The sequence below is a fragment of the Balaenoptera physalus genome (genome assembly GCF_965194825.1).
Source record: "Balaenoptera physalus genome assembly, chromosome: 4".
Classification (NCBI taxonomy): Eukaryota; Metazoa; Chordata; class Mammalia; order Artiodactyla; family Balaenopteridae; genus Balaenoptera; species Balaenoptera physalus.
Window position 1 is genome coordinate 68742197 of NC_138891.1, and position 17223 is coordinate 68759419.

The following is a 17223-nucleotide window of genomic DNA, read 5'->3' on the forward strand; positions in this document are numbered from 1 at the left end:
ATAATGCATAGTGACAAAGAAAAATCTTGTTTAATTGTGGTCAACCAAGAAAAAACATTTACTAAGCCTGCTGTGTATAATTACTATATATATTGGGTTGGCCAAACGGTTGGTTCGTTTTTTTCCATAAGATGGCTCTAGTAGCACTTAGTTGTCTTTTAAATTCATTCAAAACAATTTTGTTAGATTGTATGTGACAGCTGTCATATCAGTATGCATTTAAAAAAGATCAAAGTTGGTGAATTTTTGTGTAGCCATTTTAATATTGAAGACGGAAGAAAAAAAAGCAACGTTTTCAGCATATTATGCTCTATTATTTCAAGAAAGGTAAAAATGCAACCTAAACGCAAGAAAAGATTTGTGCAGCATATGGAGAAGGTGCTGTGACTGAAGGTGTCAAAAGTTGTTTGCCAAGTTTCGTGCTGGAGATTTCTCTCTGGACGATGCTCCATGGTTGGGTAGAGCAATTAAAGTTGATAGCAAACAAATCGAGACATTAATTGAGAACAATCAACGTTGTACCACATGGGAGATAGCCGACATACTCAAAATATCCAAATCAAACACTGAAAATCACTTGCACCAGCTTGGTTATGTGAATCACTTTGATGTTTGGGTTCCACATAAGTTAAGTGAAAAAAACCTTCTTGACCATATTTCCGCATGCGATTCTCTACTTAAACATAATGAAAACATTCCGTTTTTAAAACAAATTGTGACAGGCGATGAAAAGTGGATACTGTACGATAATGTGGAACAGAAGAGATCGTGGAGCAAGCGAAATGAACCACCACCAACCTCACCAAAGGCCGGTCTTTATCCAAACAAGGTGATGTTGTGTATATGGTGGGATTGGAAGGGAGTCCTCTATTATGAGCTCCTTCTGGAAAACCAAATGATTAATTCCAACAAGTACTGCTCCCAATTAGACCAAATGAAAGCAGCACTCGATGAAAAGCGTCCAGAATTAGTCAACAGAAAACGCATAAGATTCTATCAGGATAATGCAAGACTGCATGTTTCCTTGGTGACCAGGCAAAAACTGTTACAGCTTGGCTGGGAAGTTCTCATTCATCCACCGTATTCACCAGACATTGCACCTTCGGATTTCCATTTATTTTGGCCTTTACAAAATTCTCTTAATGAAAAAAAGTTCAATTCCCTGGAAGATTGTAAAAGGCACTTGGAACAGTTCTTTGCTCAGAAAGGTAAAAAGTTTGGGGAAAATCGAATTATGAAGTTGCCTGAAAAATGGGAGAAAGTAGTGGAACAAAACGGTGAATATATTGTTCAATAAAGTTCTTGGTGAAAATGAAAAATGTGGTTTTTATTTTTACTTAAAAACCGAAGACACTTTTTGGCCAACCCAATAGATATATACATAAATTTCTCCTATGTAACAGGAGGAGAAAATGCCAATTAATTAAAGTATTTTTAAGTTTCTCTCTTCTCAAAAGATATATAAAATATATGGAGGCATGGCAGGCACACTCAAAACTGCAGAAGATAAGACAATGCAGGCAAAATTGTGTGTTGCTACTTGTAAATATTTTCAGAGGGATAAGAAAAGGGAAATTGGCAAAGGCTAGGATAGAGAAACCTCAATTGGAAACTGCTAAAGAGGTTAGAATAAGAAATTCCAGGATTAAGGAATTAATTTATGCCATTATAAACTCAACTAGGAAGAGGGACCATCAGTGCCTCTTCCTGAAAGTTTCCTGAAACTATTTTTCTATGTGGTATCCTGCTTGCTCATCCTTAGTATTGTGGTAAACACTTTCCAGAGCCAGTTGAGTAGATAGGGTCCAGGCTGACACCAAATCAGCATAAACTCTCTGGTCTCAATAATATTTCTTTAACTCCTGGATTTAGACATTCTAGTCTTTTCAGTCAAGTCAAAAGGAGATATTAAGCATCAATTGTGTGTACAGTGTATCAGTAACTATTTTCTATGCCAAATGAGAAATGAGAGTTAATGTGTATGAATTAGAAAAATTGACAAATATTTTCCTTCAGTAAACATCTATTGAGCATCTATTATATACTGAGAAGGAGGGTTTGTAAGCTCCTTGAAGCAAGGTGCCATGCCTATCTTGGTCATTGCTGTATCCCCAGCACTTGGCCGGTTGACTGACACATGACAGACATTCAGTGAACATAGTTTGAAAGGCAGACTTGGGAGACAGATGCACATAAATGCACATAAAAAGGTAATGCAATATTATACATGCTATAGAAATATGGACTAGTTACTGTGGGATCCAAGAAGAGATTAACTCCAGCTGGAGAGACTGGGAGAATCTCATGGAAGGAGGAATATCTCTGAGGTGAGATTTAAATGAGAGGTAGAAATTTGAAGATCCACTCAGCTCCTGCTAATTGCTGCTGTGTGGAGCCAGGGAGTCCAGGTGGCCAGACTGACCAAGTTTCCAAGGGAAGCCAGAAATCTGTACTCTTCTGTAAAATCTCTATGTTTCACTGTCGGCAGGTAATTAATATTAAGAAATTTAGTTTGGCCTCATGTTTGTGACTTGCACCTTTATTGCCACACCTTGGATAAACTGACTTCTTCCCACTTCAGGACCAACAGATATTTATTGAAATGATATAAAAATTCCCTGAGTATTATTTTGTATGTTATTTATGAATATATGAATCACATGATAAGAGCACAAAGCTTAAATTTGTAATCGTCTATTTTGGACAACGCTGTGAGATAAAATTATTAGTTAACATTGTTTTTACCCGTTAAGTAAGGTTAACCATAATATTTTAAGCATGAGTCTGCTTTGTAAAAACCTTGTCTTAAAACTTTAAAGAATGTAGATTTGCTTGTTTTAGAGAGTTCTTAATAAGCCATTGTACAACAGGAGGATAAGTGAAGATTCTAAATTATAGGCAAGGAGGGCTTTCCTAAATGTGATAAATAACGAACAGTCTTTTAACCTTGTATTTTGTGCACAAAGGCACCTTTAAGGGTGTCTCCAGTAAGTGCTATATTAACACAGAAGTTTAGTTAATTACAGCCACTATTCTCACGTACCTTAACTGAGTGTGAATACCAAGCAATCTAATATTGTGCCCCTAAGCATTAATACCTAATGAAATTGGATTCCTTGTTTCCTTTAATGAGCTCATTGCTTTTCTAAATATGGTCATTGCAGGTAAATGATCAATAGCCTTGAAAATGACACCACTACTGGTTTATTTTGGCAAGAAAAAAATACTCTTTTTAGTCTAAATATCCTCACATATATAGCTCAGCTCATTTTCTAAATAACCTCACATATAATGAGAATGACTATAGTAGGTTTTATTTGTTTGTCTTAGTGGCTGAGTTAGACAGCAGGAAATTGGGGACAGTCACTCTCTGATTATAGAATAGTGACTTCAGGTCCATATAACCTAGCTCAAATTGGAATGAACTGGATCCAGTGTGTTCCTGTTAATTGAGAGACTGAAGGGTAATAGGCTATGAGAAGGCTTGTCTTCTGTTGTGGTATAATAGTTCAGTACAAATCGTCTCTACTATCCATTTCCTAGGGCTTCCATAACACATTGCCACAATTTGGTGGCTTAACACAAGAGACATTTTTCTCTTACAGTTCTGAAGGCCAGAATTTTGAAATCAAAGTTTTGGCAGGGCTACACCACCTCTGAAGGCTCTAGAGGAGAATGCATTCCTCGCCTCTTCCAGCTTCTGGTGACATAGGCATTCCTTGACGTGGGCCCACGTCACTCCAGTGTCTGTGTCTGTGGGCACGTTGCTTCCTTCTCTTCTGTCTGTCTCTCCTCTGTGTGTCTCTTCTTATAAGGACACGTCATTAGATTTAGGGCCCACCCTGGTAATCCAAGAGGATCTTCTTATCTCAAAACCCTTAATTTAACTACATATGCAAAGTCTCTTTTTCCAAATAAGGTCACATTCACAGGTTCTGGGGATTAGAACATGGATACATCTTTTGGGGGGCTGCCATTCTACCCATTACATCTACCTTTCTCCACTTTCATAGTTAGTTAGTAATGCTGAACTTAGTCACTACTCAGGTTACTATGCTGTTTAAGTACTTTACTAGTATTATCATTTATTGAGCAAATCATTTATGTTGTGTGTGTTTGTAATTTTTAATTCTTATAGTCACCCTAGCATTAGCTCCTTTATAAAGATAAGGAGATTGAGGCTCAAAAAAGGTAAGGCCTTGCCAAGGATGCAGCACAGCTAATAAGAGTGTCAATTTAAAGTCTGTGTTTTTTCAGTTATAGCTTAAATTTCATGTGAATGTAAGTTTAGATATTCACATCCTTCTTTAGAAATTGATATATTAGGTTTCACAAGATGGCTTTTCTTTATTAATATTTTGGTCTCTGTGGTGCCTCAGGTCAGATAATATTCCAACATTCTAAAACATCACTACTAGATCTAATCTTAGGAAGAGAAAGCCAAAGTGGGGTTTCATAGAATAATGGCCATAGAATGAGATTAAAGTTAGGGCTTACTACTTCACCCAAAACTATCTTCCAGTTTCCAATTCTGGAGTACTTTCACCTGAAGTAAAATTGGAATTAAAAAAAATAGGTTTTAAGTATACTGCAATGCTTAAGAGCGTACACACAGACTGCTGTGTTTGAATCCTGTCTTCTCCATTTAACTACACTTTCTGGGGTTATCACTTAACTTTCCTGTGCCTCATTTTCCTTATTTGTAAAATGGACAGTAATAATGATAGATCACAGGATCCTTTAATTAATAAGTGAGGTGATAATACACTTAAACAGTAACTGCTTCAGAGTATAGATTCAATATAGAATTATTATTACCAATTATAAGCATTTTACATACAAAGTGAAAATAGAAGTACAACATTCAAAATTGTGATGGAGTAGCCAGCAGTAGAGTTTTATTTGGTGCACAACACAACTTCAAAGCAGAACATGGGTCAAAGAGTTTCATAGAGCAAATATTCTCTGATATCATTTTCTTTTGCAAATCAAAATGTTTCATGTTCCTTCCTTTCTTCTCCGCGCCAGTTATAATCTCCCTGTCTTTGCATTTCTCTTCCCACTCTGCTCTGTTATTTATTCTTACTTTAAGGAAAACTTTAAGCTTTCATTTTCCAAGATAATTTGTGGTTAAATCTTACTAAACTATTTCCAGATTGCCAAGGTAATGTGAATCGGTAATCAAATCAGAATAAACAGTCATATTAGTTCTGTTCCATATGTATGAGCTCTGTCAAGAATACTTGAAAACATTTTCTGTTGGCATGTTTCCAATTCTAGAAAATCTATTTTGACTTACAGCTTATAGGTAAAGTATGAGAAGGCTCAGGACACTTGTACCTTTTAGCTCTAAGTGGATACTTAGAATCATCTGTACAGCATTTCTAAGTGATTTACGACTGCAAGGTTGTATGAAATTAATGTTCAGTTTGTTTACATCCATCTCATAGCTTAAACATTGGTAGTCCGTCAGTGGAGCAAGGAAGAAGTAGTATGGTCTTTATATTTCATTTATGGTCGTCTTTATGTATAACTTTCTTTGACCATTATTTTAAATTTATGAGCCTCATATATAATAACATGTTTCTTCATGGGACTCATTGTTCATGATGAAGAAAAATTAATGTACATTCCTAATAGACTCAAGATGTCAACAGTTATCACCTATTGTTATATTGATTTTTTTTTTTTTTTTGGATAAGTAAATGTCAGCATATGGTAGTGAAATGAATTGTCGCCCTATTAAACTGACTTGATGATAGAACCAGCCATAGGCATTTGCATATGTTTAATTCTGATTTTATCCATCTTAGGCATGACTTCTTCCTGCCCCCCCACCCCCAAATCAGGAAGTGATTTTACTTCCTGGTGGTGAAAGCCTTGAATTGTTAGTGCTTAAGGGAAAATACTCTAAAATGCATTGTGTTTGTTGTAAATGAAATTCCGATCATGCTTGTAACCACTGTACTTTGCTATCAAACTCACAACAGCCAAGTTCTTCCTTTGATCAAGGTGAATTGAAGTGTGTCTGCCTGAATTGTTTCACACAGTGTCTTCTCCAACATCTAGGTGAGCACAAAATGCCGAGGCCTCTGGTGGGAGTGTGTCACAAATGCTTTTGATGGGATTCGCACCTGTGATGAGTACGATTCTATATTTGCTGAACACTCCTGTACGTATGCCTTAGACATCACCCTTGTCAGGGAGGGAAGACCAAAGGAAATTGAACTCAGGTTTCCATTATGTGTTTTTGTTTTTTACTATTCTATATTAAGGTTCTGTCCAGTTTTAAGTGTTTCAATTAGAAATTTAGTTTATTTCTAAAATGTGAATTGAAACATTTTTAGCATATTTTATCTTTTCCCATGTATTTATAAATTCCTTTAGGGTAAAAATATTATCTTATTCAGTTCTGCTCTCCCACGAAGGGTCTGGTATAGTGTCTTATACACAGCAGGCTTATAGTAAACAATTTTTAAATTGAAATGAAATCTTCAGGGTGCAGTGATTTTATGATTAGAATTGACCGGTCAGATGAAAAGCATTTCAGAGATGTCTTTTAGCTATGACTTAGGTCAGATAGAAAGTTTACAGTATTTCAATGGATGACTTGTTAAGAAAGAGAGACAGTGGATATAGAGGGGCAGAGACAGAGACAGAAAAACAGATAGGGAGACAGATAGGCAAAGAGAGACCAGACTGTGGGATCAGGGAATGAAAAACATTAAAATATGTGACACATTCTTAGCAGAAATAATAAAGCCATCTCCTTCACCTTCCCTACCTTTAGCTTTAAATTATAATTAGGTGTTAACAAGGCCCATGTTTCTATGAATAAAAGATTTCATAGATTGAAAAACCTTATTACTGATTCTCTCAACTCTTCTCCATACCATTTATTTATTTATTTGTGTGTTTGTTTGTTTATTTATTTACTTATTAGAACACCCAATCGTGCCAAGAAATACTGGTGCTGTTATTAAAGCAAATTGGTTTTAGTCTCTTTCAAATCAAATGATGGGTGGTGGTACAATATCACAACTTCTTTTCTCAAGATAAATGAAAAGTAAACCTTTAGAGTGTGACTTTTCCCCTGAACAGCTATTTCAGTCCAGGGAAAAGCACTTAAAAGGAGCTGTGCTCTACAAATATCTTTCTCTGCCATTTAGGATTTGAGTGCCTGAAATATTTTTTAATTCATAAAGCTTTTATTTCATTTTTTAGAAAAAGGCCTTTTATGTTTTCCTCTTTTTTCCCTTCTTGCACTAACCTAGTTCTATCTACAAAGAGGCACGATTTGGTCAATAGGAATGGGCATTCATGTTCATGTGGACCCTAGGCTATTCCAGAAATACAGTGCTATGGTTAGAGTTGAGAAGAAAATAGAAAGATGAAATATTTCAAACTTTTAAATATTTGTTATGTACATTTATGTAAGAAGAAAATAAAATTATTCATAAGCCTACTACACAGAAAAAAATCACTGTTTATATTTTAAAATGGTCCTTTATCTTTTGCCTATACTATCTCACATTTGTCTTTTGATATATTTTTACCTATTACTTTCAAATAATATACTAAAAATCCATTAATTTTCTTTAAAAAATTCTATCATATGCTTAAAGACAAGAGAGATGAAAATGTGTTCTAAGAAAATAATATAACTGTACCCTCTAAGTTAGGATGTTACCTGTAAGAGAGTAGGATTTTATTTTTAGTCTTTGGTATCTTTTATACAATCACAATTAGATCACCTTTCTCATTACCTTGTATACTTAGAGTATTTAGACCCAGATGCCTTTTTTAGGGTTCCTGTTGATACTGTTAATTTTAACCCTTCTCCACCCCCCAAATCAGGGTATTTAACATTATTCTGGCAGCCAAATCTCAGATAATCTCCAAAAGGAAATTCCTGGCTGGCCAGCATTAACAATCTCTTGCAGAGCTGCCCTCTTGGAACTGGGCTAGCCATGTGGCCCCTGGATGACACCATAGGCATGAGTCCTGTAGTTCCACAGACCATCTGAGACACACTTTGTATGGGAGCAAGGGTCAGAGAGGGGAAGACCAGGGCCCACAATGATTTCAGGGCACCCCATCCAGATAGCAACCCTGGCCCTGTTGATCCCAGGTTCCAGAAGAGGACTTAGAAAATTTCAAGGGAGGCACTCCAAAATGTGGGACCACTTGGTTTGGGGTGCTGAATAGGAAGCCCACTTATATATAACATTTGAGGATCAAGGAGATCTGCGAAAATATAAAAACTGATATCACCTAATGAGTTACATATTTTTCTCTTTCCTTAATTTGGAAAAAAAAAAAAGAACCTTAGATTTGGCCTAAATTTGAAATTTGAGCCTAAATTTTAAAAAATAATGTCACATTTTGAGATCTTAAATATTCACCTATTAATAAGGTAGAAACTGATTTTATGCATTGATTTCTTCTCTTAGATGGATTATAAAAATATTTTATATTTGAAATGAGGAAAATTGGCCACATTTTTACAAGCCATCTATAACTAAATAGCCCCTAAAGTTGTCTCATCATTGGGGAAAAATTATTTCAATACAAGTAAACTCCAGATCACTATGAAAATAAAACATAATTATGATACCATCAAAGGAATAAATTTTATTACTCCTCTCCAGTAGCCAGCTAAAGTAACAATAGTTCTGACTTCAGATAATTAACCCTCCGTTTGTGACAACATTATTCTAGTTTTAATTTAGTGTCACTGGGACTCACAGGTGAGGAGGCTTTTGCAGTTGATGGTGCTCCCATTGCAGGTGACTGCTACTATTCTACTTCTATTTACCTGATCTTCTCTTTCCTGGACTTTCTACCACATATTCTCATTGGCAATAGCTTTAAAATATGCTACGTTGACAATGCAAGGTTGAAGGATTAATGCAGGGTGTTGGCCGAGAAGGGTCACAACCTGAAGGAATAAAAGAAAATAAATAGTCTTCTGTTTAATAACGGAAGCTCCTTCTCCTTCTAAAGATCTGCTGATGGCTCCTACCTGAACTGGCATGAGATGTCTTGAAGTATTTTATTCTGCTCCCCTATTTTAACCAATTTGTTACATTTTTTTCAATAACACTTCAAACAAATGTAGTGATTATTTATTTATTGAATATTTATTGGTTGTCTTCAGAAGAAGAGATACTCTACTTTCAATTCAGCATTAAGCTAATACTTGTGAATGAGACTCATTCCAAAACAGGAGGCAAAAAGGAAATAGTTATTTAGTCCCCACCATATGGCAGGCATTTTACTAGATGGCCAACAAGACTATAATAAACAGTCCTTAACCAAATAATACTGTTGATAGTCTCATACTATTTTTGCATTTTATGAAAAATTAAGGGTATTTATTTTCAAGTTCATGCATATTTAAAGTCTGATTTTATTCAGTGGGCGTGTGTTAATGTACGTGGTTGTCTGTTATTTGGTGTACCTCTGTGTATTAACATGTCTCCTTCCTCTGATTATGCTGAAACCACATGCTCTGATCTTCTAGTGAAGCTGGTGGTAACTCGGGCACTGATGATTACTGCAGATATTTTAGCTGGATTTGGATTTATTACCCTGCTCCTTGGTCTTGACTGTGTGAAATTGCTCCCTGATGAGCCATACATCAAAGTCCGCATCTGCTTTGTTGCTGGAACCACATTACTTATAGCAGGTATTGGTCTGGACTAGTGATGGGGATAAAGATACTCGACTAAGGTCTTGGGATGAAGAAGGGTGCTGTTCTGAAGTAGTTCATTTTAGGATAATATTTGACTTGTTTTTCTAGATTGAAGGAATAAGGAGCACATCCACCAACCCTGCTTTCCTTAGTTTTGGAATCAGATAATTAATCTTTTGTTAATATCCCTGGTCAGGGTTTATTGATGTCCTTGAACTATTTTTTAACTATTTAAAAAGTTATATAAAGCTTTAAATTAAAAAAAAAGTTTTGTGATTATTCCTGAAGTTAAATCCTAAAATAAGCCTCCAGCCGCCACCTTCTTGCCTGTACACACCCTTACCAGTTCTTCGTGGCAATGAACTAAATTGTACCAAGTCCTGTGTTAGACTTTTCTCATGTGCCAACTCACATGATCATATCTGTAACAATAAACAGATTATGTTATTGTCTCTACTTAAGAAGCTGGTGGATAAATGGAGTTCTGAAGACATAAATCAAGCATGAGTAATAAACAATAAATCAAGAATCACTTTATATGGTGTTTATTAGTGAAACAGCAAAATTGATATTTTACTGAGGTCTGTCATCAAATTCAATTTAGTCTTCCTTTATCACCATGTCTTTTTTGGATCATAATACAAGTTGGGAGGAAGTACACTGTGAAAGAAATCAAAGTGTAGGAAGATTGAAAACCAATGTGTCCACCCTCCAGAGAGAAAACCATCTTCTTTTATGGTAGCAGCAAAAAGTTAGCAAATGCTTGCATATATACATATATATATATATATATATATATATACACACATATATAAAATGTGTGACCTTAGGCCAGTTAATCTGTCTCCTTTTCTTGGTCTGCAAATTAGGGTGAAGCCTCAGCAAAAATATCTACTCCTAATTGTTGTTGTAAAGATCCCAATGTGGGCAGAGTAAGCCCATAGCTGAAAGTCTCACCCATCACATAGTCAAGAGTGGGGCTTCCCTGATATTTTCACACAAGGCCCTAAGGATCCTTAAGTTGTACTAAAAAGTCACAAGAATTTAGTACTTTTTTTTCCTTTTAAAGATATTCATTCCCATATCCAGCCTAGTGATAACATAAAGCTTTTGTATGTAACAACGTGTTCATGTAACAAATTTAAACATCATTTAATGTTTTGCAATTTTATTCTAGAACGCTTTTTGAGACATCACTAATCTACTCCATTTTTTGTAAAATAGCAAAACGAATTAAATTTAAAGAAAAATAAGTCACTGAAGAAAGTCCCTGCAGGAAGGGCTAAAGAGATACTAAATTAAATTGCCAGAGATGGCCAAAGCCTTGGAATCATCATTTGAAATTAGTATACCATGTATATATTTATATATATACACGCACACACATATATATATATACACACACATAGATATATACACGTAACTAAAAGTGGGGTCTTGTTGCTCGCCACTCAAAAGCCAATAGAGAGGTAAAGATGGTGGAATGGAAAGTTTGCTTTATTTTGGATGCAGGCAACCAGTGGGGAGGGCAGACACCTGTCCAAAGGCTCACCGCCCCCCCGCTTCCCCGACAATCGGGGGGCAAGAGCTTTTATAGGTGGAGGGAAGGGGCTACATGTAGAAACAGTACAGTCAGCTCTGACAGCCATCTTGAAATCGGTCATTGGTGGTCTGACCAGCATCATCTTGATTGTTTTAAGTACAGTTAATCTTCAGTTCCAGGGTCAGTTTGTTCCCATTTCTTTGAGGCCAGTTCTCGGAATTGTGGCAGCTTATGTCATGGCTACAGTCTGCTCATCATGTAGTTAACTTCTTCCACCTGGTAGGGGTTTCAGTATCTACAAAACAGCTCATAGGATATGGCTCAGAGTACTATCCATAGTCCTTGAGAAGGAACTAAAGGTCCTTGACTTTGCTTACTGACTAAACTATCATTGTTTTGTCCTGTCTGACTGCTTTTCTTTTCTTCTGCATTTTCTCACATCTCTGATTAAACTTATTATTTGGCTAAAGTTTTTCCACAGACAAAAGGCAGACTGAGGACATGGGGGAGAAAGGACCATAGGGTCCTGCTCCGTTTCACACACATACATATATATGTGTGTATATATATATGTGTGTGTATATATATATGTGTGTGTATATATATATGTGTGTGTGTATATATATATGCATATTATATATATGCACACACACACACATATATATATATATATATATATATATATATATATATATATGTATATATACCGTGATCTGTTTTTAAGTTTCAAAAAAAGGGTTTTCATCCTAAACCTATGGGTTACAGTATTATGGAAAAGGTGTGGTAATTTACATCCTGTTTTTTAATGGTTACTATGTGTTCATGATCTGGTCCTTCTTAAACTTCTTGCATTAAACAATTGGGAAAATAATGCAATTAAATTGTGACTTCAATAGATATCACACACAGACTTATTAGAGAAAAAATGTGAGAGTTTCTTGGGGGTTACAGATTTCAGAAACACCATTTTCATATAGCCTTTTGTCTCACAACTCCCCACTCTTTTTTCTTACCTCTGAGCCCTGACATGAAATGTATACCTTTAAAGCAAGAGGACTCTAGTGGCATCGTTCCAAGACAATCAATTTTCAGAAAGACTAATCTGTGAGGATTAAATTTTATTTAAAATGAACAAAATTTCTTAGTCTATCCTAATATGGTGTGGGAGTGTTAGATAAATTTTCAATTTCTGCTTTAATTATTTGTTTTTAACCTCAAAGTACTAAAATGAAGGACTTTAAAAACATAGTTTCCATATGGGTGCTGATTATGTAGCTGACATAACTTCAGTCATGGGTCTGGGGAGCCATAGAATACTCTTAAATACAATACAATACAATACTCTTAAATCTCCTTGGATTTAAATTTTTAAAAGGCCTGCATTATTTTTAGCAATTTTCATCTCCTTCAGGTGCGCCGGGAATCATTGGCTCTGTGTGGTATGCTGTTGATGTTTATGTGGAACGTTCTTCTCTGGTTTTGCACAATATATTTATTGGCATCCAATATAAATTTGGTTGGTCCTGCTGGCTTGGAATGGCTGGGTCTCTGGGTTGCTTCTTGGCTGGTGCTGTCCTCACATGCTGCTTATACATCTTCAAAGGTAAGAACAAAATAAAATAGCACACTTCCTTGCCTCCAGTATCATTCCTCCCAACCCAATGGAAACACATCTCACCAGCTCAAAGTAATGTTGATAACTTGATCCCTACCTATTACCATTAGAAATTTCAGTTGTTCAAGGACAACTGATTTGCAATACTAGAACCTTACTATCCTGTTAGTGGTATATTTGTTGAAAAGAAAAAAAAAATACTACAGCTACAGCTGTATCTAACATTCAAATATATAATGGTTATTTTGACGTGTCATAATCTTATATATCTCACTTCACCCAATCAACTAAATTTATATCTAGAGTTAAACAGAGAAGTAGACAGAAAGCCAAGTCAAATGCATACTTGTTGTTAAAGAGTGTAATGTGTTACTATTGGGTTTCTCAAAATGTCACTGAAAAAAAATAAGGAAATCCCTCTTCCCATAAGAAAGAAAAGAAAAGGAAATTACTTGACTGAATTTTAAATGTAAAAATAACTTCAAGTTGAAAATCTTAGAGTTTCTTCTAGGTTCTTAGATGATTCCTTCTTATAATATTTATATTATTGCATCTTTGGGGGAAAATGTAATTTTATATACTCTTACCCAAAAGTTTACTGAGCCATAATTATTTTTATATGGCTATGTTTATTTCTTCCAAACAGATGTTGGACCTGAGAGGAACTATCCTTATTCCAGGAGGAAAGCCTATTCAACTACAGCTGTTTCCATGGCCCCGTCATACGCAGCCCCTCGGACACAGACTGCCAAAATGTATGCTGTAGACACTAGGGTGTGAAGTGACACATATCAGTCTGTGTGTATATGTTGTTTAACTAACCAATCAATATATTCATGTTAATAAAATAGCTGGCCAATCCAGGAACAGTTATCTAGACTTCCTGTTCAACTAAATTAATTGCTTAGCTTAATCAAAAAGTTTGATTCTCCTATCACTTCTCCTTCTCAATTATTCTTATATTCTTCCACATTCTTTTACCCTCTCTCTCTCACATATATACACATGTACACTTTCACTGTATTTTAAGATAAGGTTGCTGGGATATAAAACTGTTTGTTGTGATATTGCTGCTAGAGATAGTGACATGTTGATATTAAAATTAAATGACACTTTAAGAATAGAAAACAACTTTCAAAAGAGGTCAGAGATTCTAATCTTTGAAAGGATTGACAAGCTCTTAGCTCTTTCCCTGGCTTTTGGCTCACTTTTTGTATTCTCAGCTGAGTGAGTTATTTGATAACTTTGAAGAAGATGATTCTTCCAAATTCAAACCAGTATATCAAAACTTACCATTGCTCTGATACTGTTAAAATAGAAAAAGAAAATAACAGCTTCATGTACCAGCCACTGGTGGGAGTTAAAGATAAAAAGGTCCCCCTCCAAACTCTAAATGTCAAAAGCAAATGCTAAATTAATACCAGAGTCAGTGCTGACCTTCTTCCTCATTAACCACATTAAAGATCTGTGTATTTTTGTAATCACTACTCCAAGTTTGCCTATATATTTTCAAATATTAAACTACAGCAGTTAATACCTAAACCGGGGAGTTCACTTAGTATTGATTGAGCATCCAAATGTATCTCAAGAATGTACCATGTTAGAATTTGCCAGTTCAGGTGTCCTCTCACCACTGGATCCTCAGCACCCAGCAAAATAGCTGACATATGATAAAATGTAAAAAATATTTGTTGCTTGAAAGCAGTTAAGGCTCAACAATTCTCTACTGAAAAAAATCAATTTTCCTCACAAAATATGTGCTTTTTTGAAAAAATAGAATTATATACACACTGAAAGAAATCAATGAATAATTGCTAATGGGATTTTGTTCATATCCATAATATAACCATATTTCAATTTTTTTAATTGTAGAGGTTTTTTTTTTTAAGTTATAAAATTTAACCTCAGGTTTTCTGGTTCCTTGAAACTCACATGAATAGCATTAATAGCCATACAGTACCTTAACAGACTATCAACTGAACTAAAAATTAGTTCTTTGGAAAATGGAAATTTAGTTGTGAACATCTGAAGCTCCCAAAAGAAGTGTTTCCAATTTAAAAAGCTAAAAATAATGTGAAAACGAGATGATGGAAACTGGTACATACATTGCTGAGAATGATGTTCATGACTTCATATGACATCTCTTTACTAGTATCTCAGGAGAATTTATAATCTAATCTTAGAATTAAGAGCAATTGATTCACTTTTATTTCATGGATGTTATTAACTGTAACTGACATTTAACAAAAGTAATTGTAGATTATGTTTACTAGTTATGTGGGTATTATTCTAAGCATTTTAAAGCTTATTTTGTGTTGTTCTTTTTTCTCAACCTGAGCTTTTAAATTTTTTATTCCCATATTTATTTTATGATATATTGTCTGTCATGTTTTATATATTCTAATAAGTCTCTTGAAATACTTCTGGGGAAAGCCAAGGTAAAATTAATTAAATAATTAATTAGATTTTAGAGATACAAATTTTTCCCTCCTTAAAGGTTTCATTTCTATGAGGAAATATTTCAGAGGATTATGGTGATAATCGAAATCTATTAATGTTTTGAATATTTTTCTCAATAAAAACATTTTGCATATCCTGGGAAGAATATTAGTTTTTTTTTTTTTTTAAATCCCGTTGGGAATTTTCATTCCTAATCCACTGTAATCTAATGAAGCATTCCAAAATAAAGCATAACAAAGAATATACTTTGTATAGCAACTACAAAATATATTTGTTGTATAGTGAACAGCAAAATAAATATCAAATTGTGAAGAAGCAATAATTGACATAGTGGTAGCTCAACATACTCAGAAAGAAAAAAATAACATAAGCCCAAAGTATACTCATATCTGGTTATTAGGTTGAATCGTTAAAATAGCCCACAAAATTCTGAGTACTATAATTTAGTCATGTCCTGTTAATTGCAATAGGAAAAAATAAAAATGTATAAAGTGGAACAATCTTATTTACCTATCTCTTTATTAATCATGACTTTCTAATATCACATTTTTAACTGAAATTAGCCTTTTGTTATTATAAAAGTTATATATGTGCATTGTAGAAAGTTGGAAAACAAAAACAACCAAAAATGTATCTTGTTTAAATATCATGGGACCATATTCTCTCCACCTATATCACTACTCCTAAAACCCTATTGAACATCTGCACATTCTTCCACGTGTTCTGTTTATACACATAACACACAAAGACTATATATTCTTCTTTAAAAGATCATTCCATATCTGTGGCTTTGTAACCTAATTTCCCCCCATTAATTATCATTGTCTTTTCATAGCAATAAATGTTCATCTTATTGATAACCAATCCATGTTTAAATTTACCCAAGTTTCTCAAAATTCACCATACTACTGGTTTGTTTAAACCAGTATTTGCATTTCCTCTGGTTATTATGCCCCTTAAGTCTCTTAATCAAGCTACATTTTTTCATCATCCCTGATTGATTTTAAAAAAAAGCACAAAAAAAAACTGAACCAGTTTTCCTACAGTTTATTCCACCTTCTGGATTTGTCTGGTGATGTCACTTAGCTTGTTTCTCTATACCTTGTATTTTAAGTAAATTGAAATTTAAATCAAAAGGCTTTGATGGAATCAAGTTAAATAGTTTCTAAAATAAACCATAGGTGATGTGAAGCATATCTGGAGACCTAATATCTTGTTGATTTAGCCTTAATTATGATAAAGTTGTTCACTGGATTAGGGTGATGCTAATCTGATCCCTCCATTCTTCAGTTGTACATACTTCTCCTTTAGTGACAAAAACAAGTGATTATTGTGGTGTTATTTTGGAAACCATAGGAATATCCTATTCTCCATCAACCATAATAATAATTTTAAAATAATACTGTTAACAATTGATAATCTTTATTGGAGTCAGTACATTTGTTACAGTTTGTAGAAAGATGGTTTTCTAATTCTATTTTATCTTCATCTGTAGTAAAAACTCTTCTGTAAAATAAGCCTTGGTCTCTTCATTTGAGTCTATTTAGTTACCCTGAAAAGGCAGGATAAATGCTTAAAATTCTTCCCCTTCATTTATCAATTCACAATACAAAATAAGGCGCTGGCTTATTAGTGAGATAATATGTAATTTATCAGCCAAACAGGGACAATTTGAGAGTAAAAGTGGGGCCCATTAATAATTAAATCCTGGGAAAGTAAGGAGGTACTGTCTTTCTTTTAGCTCAAAGAGTGATGCATATTATTTTTCAATATTTCTTTATATTTAAGTGTCATTGTGAACCTACAGATTACCATTGATTCAATGTGCTTTGATCCATAATAACTATTATTATTATGGTACTTAAATTGTTCATCTTTGGTCTGTGTGGGCTTTTTTAAACCGGCTCC

The 17223-nt window shown here is 34.5% G+C and overlaps 1 protein-coding gene across 2 annotated transcripts in view; it reads left to right on the plus strand.

Moving 5' to 3' along the window:
* Positions 1 to 15475, plus strand: part of CLDN16 (claudin 16) — a 28196-nt gene extending 12721 nt beyond the window's left edge. Inside the window, exons 2-5 of one of the 2 annotated variants that reach the window (XM_082461581.1) lie at positions 5991 to 6069; positions 9527 to 9691; positions 12652 to 12843; positions 13502 to 15475. In XM_082461581.1, the coding sequence (XP_082317707.1) occupies positions 5991 to 6069; positions 9527 to 9691; positions 12652 to 12843; positions 13502 to 13635 (570 nt within the window). In that variant the 3' untranslated portion in view covers positions 13636 to 15475. Of the gene's footprint in view, positions 1 to 5990; positions 6173 to 9526; positions 9692 to 12651; positions 12844 to 13501 lie in introns of both variants that reach the window. The other variant, XM_082461580.1, reaches the window with a different exon arrangement.
* The last annotated feature ends 1748 nt before the right edge of the window (positions 15476 to 17223 follow it).